Source organism: Python bivittatus, unplaced genomic scaffold (assembly GCF_059951505.1).
Source record: "Python bivittatus isolate LINGU-HERP-01145 unplaced genomic scaffold, Pbiv_v1 ctg000610_np1212, whole genome shotgun sequence".
NCBI lineage: Eukaryota > Metazoa > Chordata > Lepidosauria > Squamata > Pythonidae > Python > Python bivittatus.
The window spans coordinates 6,338,804-6,353,406 of NW_028277088.1; the positions used below are offsets into that span (position 1 = coordinate 6,338,804).

General features: G+C 40.0%; 1 protein-coding gene across 5 annotated transcripts in view; it reads right to left on the reverse strand.

Moving 5' to 3' along the window:
• Nucleotides 1–439: 439 nt before the first annotated feature.
• The window catches only part of PRKAG2 (protein kinase AMP-activated non-catalytic subunit gamma 2), a 185,443-nt gene continuing 171,279 nt past the window's right edge, over nt 440–14,603 (reverse strand). For 2 of the 5 annotated variants that reach the window (XM_088150059.1, XM_088150060.1), the window contains 5 exons: nt 13,706–13,871; nt 11,830–11,867; nt 10,942–11,088; nt 5,668–5,761; nt 440–1,108 (listed from right to left, as the gene is read on the reverse strand). In XM_088150059.1, the coding sequence (XP_088006185.1) occupies nt 1,077–1,108; nt 5,668–5,761; nt 10,942–11,088; nt 11,830–11,867; nt 13,706–13,871 (477 nt within the window). In that variant the 3' untranslated portion in view covers nt 440–1,076. Of the gene's footprint in view, nt 3,731–5,667; nt 5,762–9,160; nt 9,214–10,941; nt 11,089–11,829; nt 11,868–13,705; nt 13,872–14,603 lie in introns of all 5 variants that reach the window. The other 3 variants (XR_015797739.1, XR_015797738.1, XM_088150058.1) reach the window with 3 other exon arrangements.

The window sequence follows — 14,603 nt, forward strand, 5'->3', positions numbered from 1 at the left end:
GAAGAGTTTAATTTATATTAAAGTGGGAGAAAAGCTCTTCAATTAACACTGATACACATTTGGGGAACTACGAAAAAATTATTTTTAATTATTCTAAATAATTTTTGTAACTATTATTCATTGGAAATGGTCTATTTTTAATATGTGAATTTATTACACATTTCTAGCATTTTATTCTTACCCTTTGGCAAGTCTAAATTCAAAATATTTTATTCATTCATTTTGTGGTTTCTCTTTTGTGGACAAACAAAACACGTTGGGTGGCAATACATTTTAAACACCTGATTTTGGACCTCTTGTGTCATGTGTCTCTAAAGATGGCTTGCACCACCTGTTTCAGTAATGAGAGATCTGCTTCTTATATATGAATCAATGCTTTTATTAATGAATATGGTGAAGTTTAACTACCCACCAAAGATGTGTAAAAAAATTGCAGAAATAAAAATAAATAAAGCTGCTTTTAATCAGTCTTGTTTTACCATCTCTGTTCAGAATGTAACATTTAGAAACACACAAGTTGTAATTAAAGTTTAAAGTAATCTACTGATATTCAAATTACAGCTTTTAGGACAAATCTAACAATAACTGAAACTGATTTGGTTTTAGGCTTAGCGACTTGAATTTTCAAATACAGTGTCTTGTTTCACAGAGCACGTCCTTTTACTGTGATGGGCAACAGTGATGACATATTGTTGGCTTTTTGACATAAGGCACTCTGATATGAATATGCCATACACTTGCCTTATGTCAGAGATCTGTTGCTGACCAGTGACTTGCATCAGATTAAAACGTAACATTAAATGGTATTCTTCCAGTGCATTTGAGATGGACATCAGGTGAAATCTTTTGGCAAACATTTTGAAATGCAAGCCTGCATTTAATACAGAAGCTTTTTGTCATGCTGCTTGTTTTGCGACAGTCACTGGGAAATAATAGACTATCCATCACTTAGCCTAATACACACACATTCTCATCACCGCTTGGTTCTTCTCTACTGCCATCAGTGTTCTTGAGGCAAAGATGACCCAGTCCCTTTATTCAAGTTCTTCTTACCAAGGTGCTTCTGCTCAAAGCAATCATTCAGTTTCACTCTCCTTTTGCCAGGCACCTGTTAACAAATAGCAAACAGATAAATCTCTGGCATTTCTGTACGGCAAGGGTGCATTTTCCCATTCAGCCTGCTTTCTCATGGCTTCTCTTAAAATATGTTTCTCTTGTGGCGTATTACTGCATCTGTCCAGTATGCAGAACCCAGGACTTTAGGCCGGGCAGAGTGAGATTTTACACACACACACATGGCTGGATAGCATAGTGGTTAGAGCGCCGCCCTTTGATGTGGGAGACTGGGATTTGAATCCCGGCTGGTACCCATCTTACCAGTAGGGGTCCTTGTGCAAAGACCCCCTAACGCTTCACCTGCCTACCTCGGATATGAGATGATATGAACTAGGAGAGTCATGCCGGCTCAGATGTTGCCCGGATTAACCAGGTCCGCACCAGACGTTGGGGAACCAGGACAACTGGACGATAAGTGGGCTACTGGAACAAACCATACATGGACAAGACGAGACCCGGGAATTGATGGAATGCTACTACAACAGTAGACCTAATGAGAGGGGATATATGAAACGTATGATTGAGCTACGGGTGGACAGAAGACCTACATCCACACTAACTGAGAAACAACTAGTTATCCAACACTTCAACATAGTGAAGAGGAAGCTGCTCTCACAACTTGAGATAGACCAACTACACATCACATCCCAGACTCAAGAAGACCCAGAAGAACAACTGGATGTGCAGCCAACACCTGAAGCTGGAACATCACTGCCACCCCCTCCATTACAGAGCACAGCAGCTGATATGAAGCATAAGATCATGGACAGACTAGCTACAGTCAACCCTCAAGACCAATTACCAAAGCTCAATGGAGAAGTACCATCAAATAGTATGCTAGAAAATACCAATGCAGCCCTCACGACAATCCCTACTACCACCATAACTCAAATCAGTGAACTGGTATATGCCATAGTCGCTGTAATCCTGGAGATGCTTGGCTACACAATCAAGAAGAACAGCAGTACATACCCCCCCTGAAAAATGAGGTTGGAGGCTGGCAACTGGGAAAGAAGTTAGTCAGCTGGTGGAACTACAAAAGGGTGTGGGGATTAAAGATAAGAGTTGGCTACTGAAAAAATACAAGGGCCTGACTCCATCTGAAGCCCTAGAGACTGCTAAACAAAGGCTCACAGCACTGGCTACCAGGCTAAGGGGATACACTAGAGAAGCAGAGGCCAAGAAGATAAATGCCCTGTTCTCCAAAAAAACATCCAAGGTGTACTCCCAACTGCAGCGCAACAATACAGTAACAGCAGAGCCACCAATAGCAGAAACTGAACAGTACTGGAAGAATATATGGAAGAAAGAGAAGACACATAACACCAGTGCAAAGTGGCTGCAGGACCTGAAAGCAGACTACAGCAATCTCCCAGAACAGGAACCAATCACCATCACAGCAGCAGATATCCAACAGCAGGTCAAGAACGTGAAGAGCTGGACAGCACCTGGCCCGGACATGATCCACATCTACTGGCTAAAGAAACTAACAGCAGTGCATGAACACCTAGCAGCACACATGAACCAGCTGCTAGCAACAGGCTCCCACCCAGACTAACTAACCCAAGGAAGGACAGTGTTGATCATGAAAGACCCCCACAAGGGAACAGCACTGTTCAACTACCGGCCAATAACCTGCCTCCCCACAACATGGAAAGTCCTATCAGGCATCATAGCCACCAAGCTACAGGACCATATGGGCCAGTACATGAGCACAGCCCAGAAGGGTATTGGGAACAACACCAAAGGCTCAAAACACCAGTTGCTCATAGATACAGCAGTTGCCCACGACTCAAGGTTGAAGTCCACACATCTTAAACGTGCTGAGGTTGAGAAACACTGGTCTAGACAAGCCAATCTGAGTACAGCCTGGACTGTCCAACACCCAGAGACTGAACAATAGCCAGAAAGAGGGCGGGAAGGGTCTGATGAGTGTCAAAGCCACTGTTCTGGACAAAACCCAGAGCATCCAGGAGTACATCAGTAAGATGGCACCCAAAGATGAGCTGCTGAGAGAATGCCTGAGGCAGCAGCAGACATGGAAGTTCAAGCAGAGGAAGTGCCATGGCAAGACAAGACCCTGCATAGGATGTACCATCGACAGATAGCTGAACTGGCTGACATTGGGAAATCCTACCAGTGGCTGGAAAGGGCTGGACTAAAAGACAGCACTGAGGCACTGATCATAGCAGCACAAGAACAGGCACTAAGCACCAGATCCATAGAAGCAGGGGTCTACCACACTAGGCAGGACCCAAGATGCAGACTGTGTAGAAAGGCCTCAGACAGTCCAACATATAGTGGCAGGCAGGAAACAGCATACACTGAATGGCACAACCAAGTAGCTGGCATTGTGTACAGGAACATCTGCAGAATGTATGGGCTAGACCCTCCCAAGTCCAGATGGGAGATTCCACAAGAGGTCGTGGAGAATAACAGGGCTAAGATCCTGTGGGACTTCCAGATCCAGATGGACAGACAGGTACTGGCCAATCAACCAGTCATCGTGGTAGTAGACAAGGACCAGAAGACAGCGGCGGTGATAGATGTAGTGGTGCCGAGTGACAGCAACATCAGGAAGAAGGAGTATGAGGAGCTGGAGAAGTACCAGGGCCTGAAGGAGGAATTAGAGAGGATGTGGAAAGTAAAGACCAAAGTGGCCCCAGTGGTGGTAGGAGTGTTCAGTGCTGTGACTCCTAAGCTAAGAGAGTGGCTCCAACAGATCCCAGGAACAACATCAGAACTTTCTGTCCAGAAGAGTGCAGTGCTAGGAACAGCCAAGATACTGCGCAGAACCCTCAAACTCCCACACCTCTGGTTGAGGACTCAAGATTGAGGAAGACACATACCACCCATAAGGGTGGGAGGGGATTTTTTAAAATACAGATAGTCCTCGCTTAATGACCACAATAAGGATGGGGAAATTGGTTAAGTGGGGTGGTCATTAAGTGAGTCACCATGTGACCAGACCCAATTTTACGACCATTTTTATGATGGGTTGTTAAGTGAATCATGTCGTTAAGTGAATCCAGCTTCCCTAATGGATGCTTTTTGCTGGAATTTGCTTAACGACCACGTGATTAGCTTAACAATGTGATTCACTTAACAACCATAGTGATTAGCTTAATGACTGCCGTAAAAAAGGTCACAAATCGTGTTTACATGACTGCGGGAATGGTGTGACAGTTTGTGATTGTCGTAAGTGCAAGTAAAGCACTATTCCCAAGACCGTCGTAATTTCGAACTGTCATTAAGTGATGACTACCTGTATATATATATATAGTCCTCAACTTATGACCATTCTTTTAACAACTGTTCGAAGTTACAACGGTGCTGAAAAAGGTGAATTACGATCAGTCCTTGCACCTACAACTGTAGTGGTGTCATGTGATCAAAATTTCAGTGCTTGGCAACCAGCATGTATTTATGACGGTTGCAGCATCCCAGGGTCACGTGATTGCCATCTGCGACCTTCTCAGGGGGCTTCCAACAAAGTCAGTGGGGGATGCCAGATTCACTTAACGACTGCAGCAAAAAAGGTCGTAAAACTCACTTAACGATAGCATCACTTCACAACCGAAGTTCCAGTCCCAATTGTGACTGTAAGTTGAGAACTACCTGTAATTTGCATAGGCATTCAGAATCATTTTGCAAAGTATCTGTTAGGATTAATACCCCTCTTTTCTATTCCCACCGTCCTTCATGAAATTAGTTATTTTAGTGCCTAATACTATTCCATATCAGAAATACAGATAAGCCTATCAAAATCTGAGCCCATTCCAAGATAATGCTGTATTAACATCACAGGACCAAGGGTCTCTGCACATAGGTGGATTGGCCCCAGCAAAGTATAGCCCACCCCAGTGCTACTTACACTTTTGCTCCTTTGATATAAAGGCCCATATGTATACCAAGCCTCTGCATATGCCCAGAATGGATTACAACATCCATTTCCAACTTCACAATTTACTTCAAAATCCCTTATATGTTCTGTCAAAAAAAATATCTTTTTAACTAACCTCTAGTGCAACTAACAATACTACATGCCTTATATTTATTTTAAACTTTTCTATTGGATGAGAGACTGCACCAGAACTCTATAAATACAAAATGTACTCACAGTAGTAATAACTTCCTTGTTCACTTGTAATGTTTGAGAAAGCTCAGGGTACAAACTGAATGTGCAAGCACATTCTCACCCATGATATTATTGTGTGGGGTCACTGGATTCTAAGCTCAGAGCAATCTGCTTAGCCAATTAGAAATTGGAAATGAGATTCCTATTCTCAAAACTGTATCTGGACCTTCAAGTCTTAAGAATTTTTTAAAAAATTATGCGGTTATATCTAAAGAATATGCTGGTTTAAAATGAACTATTACTGCATCTGAGAGGTGCATGTGTAAAGACATCCTTATTCATTGTCTTCAAGTTCAGTGGGAAGTCCTTTGACAGTGCCTCTGTCTTAGGAGTTGTTGAAAAGATAAAACCATTGTAAAATCGTTGGCACGTTGCTAGAGAAAAGGCTTACTAGTTCAGTGTAGAACTCATACCTGCTGGCGTAAGCACTAACGCTTGGAGGATGTCAGAGAGGGAGATGATACCAACAATAGTATCGGCTTCATTCACAACCACCAACCGATGAACCTGCAAACACAAATGCACATACAGTAATGGCTGCCCAACTGTCCTCACAAGCAAAATAAAACTAAAAGTAAGAACATTTAGGTTAAGAGACAACCGGATCATCTTATTTGGAGGGATGCTTAGCTCCCAAATTAAATTGATGTAACATTTTAAGCACTTTCTAAAAGGTGGAGTTGTTCTCCTTTAGAGAGCCATTCATGTTGAAGTGATTTCTGTCATCTACAAAGAGCAAACATTAGCAACGACATCTGTTTCCCAAACTGCCATCTGACGTTTGGATCAAATTACAGTTAGCTTCATGACAATATGCCACCGCAACACGTTCCAAGTCCTGTTCTTAACCATCAGCGTTGTATATTAGCATATACGTCCTTTCTGCGGACTCGGGCATAACTGAAGGCTTAGATGTTCTAGGACTGGAACAGGTTCATTTCACACAGCTACAAAAGAGTAATTGTTGAAAAACTGATAAAGTTGTTATTTAACATCAAAGATCTCTTTGTAGGTAGATATGTCTCCATTGTTCTATCAGAACAGGATGTAAGAACGTTCAGCAGACATTGCTACTGGTTATAAATAAGTTTAAGTAGAAAATTCTTGATAAAAATAGAGACTGATTGTAACCCAAACACTGAAACGTAATCTAACAAGGAACAGGCTAAAGCCAACAACTCTACTTTTATGATAAAAGTGAAGTGTAATGTTATCGGTTTCAAACATAAACTGTATTTAAAATTAGAATAACCTAATAAAAGCTTCATCCTCATTGTGTATTTTTATAATTTATGCTCCAGGAAATATTTTAGATATACTTGATAGTGTTTGCCCAGCAAGAATTTTGAGTGGCTAACCTTCTGTATAACTTGGGTATTGCTTTCGAAGCTCATGAGATTTGAAAGATGTTTACTATGTATGACAGCAACAACTAGCCTATGTATAAACTGATAAACGGACCGAATTGTGGTTGTGTGTGTACACATTCCCATGTTTTATGAACACAAATGTAGGCAATACCTCAGGAGGGGCCTAGGAGGGCAAGATGAGCGAGCCCAAGCCAGCCAACAAGTCTCCGGCTTATCTGCCGTGTTGGGAGGCTGTGCGGCCTACGCCAGAAAACGGCACAGGGTGAGGAATTAGCTGCTTAGGGAAGCCAAGTCTCCAGCCTTGCTGCTCAGGTTGAGATTTGGGCATACCAAGATATGAATAAGCCTCCGACATCTGCATGCTCTGTCTTCCTCCGTTCTTTGTGCAAGGAGGGAAATAATTCAGGAGAACACCATGTTAACCAGGCCACGTTAACCACAGCTTCCCACTGGGTGAGCTCACATTTCGTGCTAAGCCATTATTTGGTTGGTTGGTTTTTGGCTTAGCGTGAACATAGCCATGACAGTTTGATGTTATGAGCAAAACAGCCATTCTAGCATTTTCAACAAACGATAATTAGAAACCCTAATTATGCACGGTTAGTAGCATCTTTGAATACAGGAGATATGTCTGAATCCGGGAACTCTGATTAATAAAGTTACGTGGCGTTCTTGGTGCTCTTGGAGCTTGGCACCAAAAACTTTACACTTCAACCTTGAGCTACAGATATTCTCTTCTATTAATCAAGATATAAAAATCACTTTAAACTCAAATATCATATGCTGGCTTTTTTGTACAGGTAGTCCCGTTTAAGAATGAGTTCCATTCCCAAGGTCTGTCCTTAAGTCGAACTTGTATGTAAGCAGGAACAGTAGTATTGTGTAATGAATTCAAACCATTGCATATTTAACTCAAATCATTGTGTACTTAACTTGAATTTTGCTATAATAGGCTCCGTTCTTAACTATAGGTCATCTGTAAACTGGGCATTCTTAACCCCGGGGCTCCCTGTAAGCCATTCCTCATTTTTCTGGTTCAGACATTGAATTCACATATAACAAGCTGTAGTTTGTGATTCTATTGAATCTCCTGGGTTGTTCAGTAGCTTCAAGTATTAGGATAGAACAGTACAGGTAGTCCTCGCATAATGACTACAATTGGGACTGGCATTTAGGTCGCTAAGTGATGTTTGTTAAGCAAATCATCACGTGACCAGGCCTGATTTTACGACTTGTGGCAGTCATTAAGTGAATCACACAGTCGTTAAATGAATCACATGGTTCCCCATTGATTTTGCTTGCTGGACGCTGGCTGGGAAGGTCACAAATGGCAATCATGTGACCCTAGGACACGGCAACTGTTGTGTAAGCTGGTTGCCAGGTGCCCAGATCACAATCACGTGACTGCAGGGATGTTGCAATGATCCTAACTTTGGGCACCGGTTGTAAGTCACTTTTTAGCGCCGTCGTAACGTTGAATGGCTGCTAAATGAACAGTAGTTAAGCGAGGACTACCTGTATTGGCTGTTATATGAAATTTCACAAGGTTCTATTATATTGTTCTTATTACGGGTAGTCCTTGTTTAGCAGCTGCATCGTTTAATGACCATTCACTGTTACAACAGTAACAAAAAAGTAACTTTACAACCAATCCTTGCATTTATGACTTTGGCAGGTCTGTAAAGCAAAGGAAAGCTGAAGGAAGATCATAAGCACAGTCGTGGTTTCACTTAGTGACTGCTTCGCTTAATGATCATTGCCAGTCCCAACTGTGGTCACTAAATGAGGACTACCTGTATTTAACATCTATATGAAACCAATAGGCAGGTGATATATATCACCTCTCCTCATTTATCATTTAATCCAAGTGAAGGTATTATAGACCTCATCTGGATCAAAATTTTATACCATTGATAAAGCTGTAGTAACTTTCAGTTTAAATTATTACAAATGAGTTATATATGAGACTAAATTAAAAAGTCTCAAAACTTCAGTTCCTTTTCAACATTAGACAGCAACACTATTAACTGGAACTGGTCAGATGCTCAAGGGAAGGATGTCCAGTTGATTAAGAAGGCAAACAGATTATTGTTTCCACAGGGCATTTCAAGAAATAACATCTTCTGGGGGAAAAAAAGGCCCTGACACTGCTAACTATCCTACCTAACATTCCCATCTTAAGGAATGTTAGAAGGAATCTTGAGGGTCACAAATTCCCCATTCCTGCCGTAAAATATCAATTTTACGGCAGGAATGGGGAATTGGTGGCCTTCTAGACAGGCTGAACTACAGCTCCCAGCACTGGCCATATTAGCCAGGGTTGCCAAAGTTATAATTCCACAACAGCTGGAAGATTCCCCACCCCTGCTAAGCTACTCTTCTCTCTACCATCTTTTTATTTTGTATCCATTTTGGGAAACATTGTGATGGATTAAAAGGAACTTATGAAAGAGGATGGGGACTCTGTCAAAAAGATAGGCACAGCAAAATTAAGTCAAGGTATTTCAACAATGGAGGACAGAGGTGAACTACCTACCGGCCAGGCAATTTAACGCTCCTCTTCTCTTGTATTTGAACAGTCATACCCACCTGATACAAATGGGGAACACAGGAAAGAAACAGAAAAGGGGGGAAATTCTATTTTTACAGATGTTTATCTTATATTGGTGATATTTTACGTAGGAATAGTATGATGAATGGGTTCAATATGTCAATGACTACTGCACAGATTTAATCAATGGATCTCTCTCTTTCTAAGTTTGGTAACTTTCTTACCCAAAAGGCTACTGAATAGCACAGAGACTGTATTTATTTAATTTATTTGTTAGATTTGTCTTTTTCTGCTGTACAGGAGCTCAAGAAAGCATATAGTGCTCCCTCCTCCTTTTGCTCAACTTTGACTTCTTTGTAGTTTGTTCTTGTCTTCATTTGGCCCCAAAGCAGAATATTTTAAGGCTATTATTGATTTTAGCCCTATGGAAAGTAATTCAGAACATTTTGGGTTTTACTTTTTCTAATTATGTTTTGAAGTGATGGCGGTTGGAGGAAGAGAATTGGAAAAAGAAAGCATGAGCTTAGGTAAGCAATGAATGGCTGTATGGGAAGATTATCCATACATTCTCAAAATCCAACCAAAGGCCGCTTAGAGAGAGCAATACAACTTTATGAGACAGGCTTACATGTTCCATGGAATCTCGTTTGCTGAGAACGAAATGAGGAGAACATTTCTAGTCTGGCCCTGTTGTCTGCAAGTGAATCAAACTTGCAATCAAAGCAAAGAACAGCTTTACCCTGCAGAATGCAAAAAATATGCAGTGTTTTGAGGGTACATCTCAATTATTCCTTATTTAGAATGGATTGCTGTTTATTAAAAAAGTGAGAGGACATTGAACAGTTTTTTTAATTCACTTAAGCTACTTTAATTATCACATACAGGTGAGTTAACAGAATGTATCATGTGCTGTCCTCACATAATCTTCAATAGAGCTTCAAATCTGTTTCTAGCAATTCTTAAAAAATCTTTTAATGGTTTAATCCATTTGCAGCAACAAACTTTTTCTCAAATATCTGTATTTAGATATTTAGATCGCAAGACTATCTAACTATTGCAGCTTGCAATAATATGTCATTACATCAATTCTTTTTTATTTAAAGAAGCACTATTATATATTCTCATTGTATTAGGCTTCACCAATACTACCAACTGTGGCTTTTTCCCAGCACTAAATGAACCAGGATCAACACTGCTCTGTGATCTATATCAAGCCTCCTTTCACCCCATCTCTGAAAGAAAGTAAAATAAGAAATCAAAGGAGGAAAAATAGAAAAACTGCCATTGTTTTCTCCTATTAGCATGTTTTCCAACTATTACTCTTTACCAACCAAAAGTTAACCATAGTTCCTTATGATGTTCCAATTTGAGGAATGATGTATTATTTAGTTAAAAAAGGACAAGCTAAACTAGCTGTCTCCTCCTTGATTAATTCTGGATGGGCAATGAAAATTTTCTGGCATGCAGGAGGATTTATTAAATATGTTGACAACAGAAGGTAAATTGGATGATTACTTTGAAATCTCAATGAAAGCGGTATATTTAATTAGGAAATTTAACAGTCCTTATAAATCAGTGTAAAAAGACCATATAGTAAAATTATTGCAATTTTTTAAAGAAATGGCTGGAGTAAGTTTTAATGCATCTTGTATTATATCCTGGTACTCTTATGCTGTCACCATCTGAGTCCTCCCTGGCACAATCTCATCTGGAAATCTGATAAGGAGCGCTATTCAGAAAAGTCCTGTGCTCCCCCCATTTCTCACCTCAGCTTTAACTATCCGATCCACAATTGTCTCCAGCGTTTCCAGCTTACTGCATTTCACAACACCTTCAAAATACTGAGAGCGATGTTGGAGAGCTTGTGTCACTGTGATATCTAAGTTATTATAAGTTTTTTCAGCAGCAAGATTCTAGAAAAAAAGGCAGTTACACACAATTCAGTTCTACTTTTTATGTAGAGCCAACAAATCTTATTGTTTTACTCCAGAAGTGTAATTCACATGATGTGATTTAACTAACAGGGAAAAAAAAAAAAAAAGCAAAGCAGATAAATGCGTAAGTGCACCAGTGATACTACCACATGTATTTTGGCTTAATTGGGTATAAGAAAAAATGCTTTTGTTAAAAATAATGGAGACTGCAGATTAGTGGTGCCTAATCTTTAACTGTAACTTCCTAAAGTTGAAAACCTTGGGGAGAGGGTGGGGAGAACACGGTTGTTTGCTCGTCCCTCTCAAATAAGCATTTCCCTTTCTTTTCGCTTTGCCCCAGCACTCTCATTAATGACAATTAGCAAGCCCTCCCTGTAACCATGGTAGCAAACTATGGATATGAGTTCCCCATAGCTTGAATTCAAAGGGGGCAGTGACCACAAAAAGAAAAAGGGAGAAAAGAGGAAGAAGCTAACAGAATGTTTCTCATCGCGTATCTCTGACTAGCATTGTGTTTCAGCTGAAGCATGGGACACTGTGCACTACTGTCCTGCAGTAGTTCTCTTCTCAACCAAGAATTTTATTCCCACGAGAAGCTTTCAGAACATTATTTAGCATCATATTAAGTGAGTAACCCTAACCCTATGAACCAGGGCATATTACAGAGTGGTCACAGTGAAAGACTAAGCCAAAATAGTATTATAAAAAGAAAATACTTACTATAACATCAAATTTGGAATAAATATCTACAACTTTTCCTAAAAAGGGAAGATAAAGAATCCTTATAATGTGATAGTAAATAACTGACAAACCAAATGCAGACATACGTCGTTTTAGGTAGCATAATATAACCATGCTTGTGGCTGATAATATTTATTAAAGCAAGTATCAGTGTTAATTCCAGGTTTTGGAAAGAGAACAGTTGTTTCTATTGCTCTACGAGCTGACAAAAATAAACAACTAAGGAAAAAACTAAACTCTGTCAAACAACTGAATTGCAAATTCACTTTGAGAAGGAGGACAATGCTTTTCTGAACACTGCAGCCTATATCCTTTGTAATATGGATTTAGATGCTGTTTTGGAACATAAACAACCTTGGCGAATGACCTATCCTTGGAACGAGTCTCTGCTGTTTTGCTGGACTTTGGGGCAGCGTTACACACACTGATAATGACATCCTTCTGGGGTGATTAGCCAGATTTTCTGCCAAGTAACTCCAAGGTGATGCTGGAGAACTATGCTTGTTCCCACAGCTATTATTTCTAGGGCTTCTCAGGATAGTATTTCTTCCCTATTTTTACCATCCATATGAAGCTGTAGGAAAAGTTATCCAGAATGTTGAGACTGAATCTCATCACTGTGCTAACAAACACCCGCACCCATATCTTTCTCTTAACTGATCCGAAAGATGCTGTGGATGTCCTGAACCATTGTCTGAGTGCAGTGATGAAATATCTATGGCTTAACATGCTGTGATTCAATCCAAACAACCTGGGCATACTGCTGGTCAGTACGAATACAGGTCTAGGGATACTGACTATTTTGGAAGGCATGGTACATATAGAATGATGGTTTATTTTTTAATCATCAACAACAGGGCTGAAGAATAGCAAGACTTTTAGGGGACATAGTGTGAGTGTTCAGATTAAATAAGCACAGTACAAAAAGTAATTAAAATAATTGCCTTTTTTCTTCAAGAAACACAAACGTGTGCTAACAGTCCTTGCCCTTCTATATATCACAGCGTTAAAAGGGATAAATATGAAGGAATAAAACAATCAAATGGCTGAATGGAGGACAATGAGACAAAGAAGGAACAGAGGTAGTCCTCATTTAACGACCATTCATTTAACAATGGTTCGAAGTTACAATGGCCTTGGAAAAAATGCTTTACGACCTGTACTCGCACTTACAACCATCGCAAACCATTGCACCATACCCTGCAGTCATATGATTGCGATTTGCGACCTTTTTTATGATGGTCATTAAGCAAATCATATGGTCGTTAAGCAAATTCTGGCAAAAAACATCCATTGGGGAAGCTGAATTTGCTTAACAATTGTCATAAAAATGGTCGTAAAATCTGGTCCAGTCATGTGGTTACTCAATGACCACCTCACTTAGTGACCAGTTTTCTGGTCTCTATTGTGGTCGTTAAGTGAGGACTACCTGTAATTTATTGAATTGAAACATACGACTGAAAACAGATAGATACCAGAGAGTTAATGAGGATTACACTGTGAAAAAAAGACCACTGAAAGTGTAGTTTAGTCTTCAGTGATGAGGAAAACAAAAGAAAACTAAAATAGAAAAAAGCACTTTTGCCAGATTGCAACCTGCTGGAGGTGTAATTAATTCAAGCAAAATGGAAATGAGGGATGATCTAAATAAATGATGAAATCTTCAAAGAGGTGTACTTCTCCCTTATTTATTTTTCTAGTAAGGTATGCACAAGTATTTGATCTGGGCAAGGGTACTTCAGATCTCAATCCCGCCCATTTGCATTCTGTGGCTGTCTTCTTAAAATTTAAAAACATTTCCAATCTTTAGTACTCACAACAGGCAATAACAAACTTTGTAATTCTTAATACCCACCTGACTCATCCACAACAGGTAGTGCTGATATCCTTCTATCTACAAATATATTCAAGGCTTTAATGATAGGAGTGTCTGGATGTATAAAGGCAATATTATGATAGGTTCCTATTCCAAGTTCATCCAGATTTTTCTTCATGAAGGCGGGCTTTGGCATTTCTGACACCTTGAAGAAGTAAAAGACAAATTTAAAAACAATTGTTTGAAAGGCATTTTCCATCTGTAAAGGTACATAATCCAATATTTTTAAAAAATGCCCAAGGAATTTATTTCTTCAGCTCTTCCCAGTTAATAAATCTTCACCAATTCCTGAATCTAATAAGCCTAAAATTACTGTACAAACTCAAATCTAAATGTGACATCTATTTGTTTAAACAGTGAGATTCAGTTCGCAGGTCCTTATGTTTCATGCTCACAACACTTCTATCAATGGAATGCTGCACTTTTACCATAGTTCTTATGTGGAATATGTTAGATAATATTTTCACAGCTTTGAAAATCTCAGTGTAAATTGTGCCTGTATGTGTCAATGCTGTACCAGTACTATAACCAGTCCTGAATCCTGACTGAAAAGGGTCCAGGTCATCTGGAACTGTAAGCCTTCTCAACGATCTTCCCTAAAAAATAAGTTGGAAGGTTGGATACTTGATGAAAATTGCTCAGATCCATTGGGTTCAGTGATGGTCTCTTAAGGAGGGAATGGCCACAGCCAAGGCGGATGGAACCACCCCCTCCTGCAGAAAAGTATTCATTACCCCATGAACCCAACTACCTGCCACCTCCCAGGATACCTTAATGAACCAGGAGGGGCAGGGATCTAAAACACAGATGGGCAAGCTCACAGCTCTGAGGACCCTGTCCACTTCAGCCTGCCAATTGGTTTGAATTTTATTTTTCT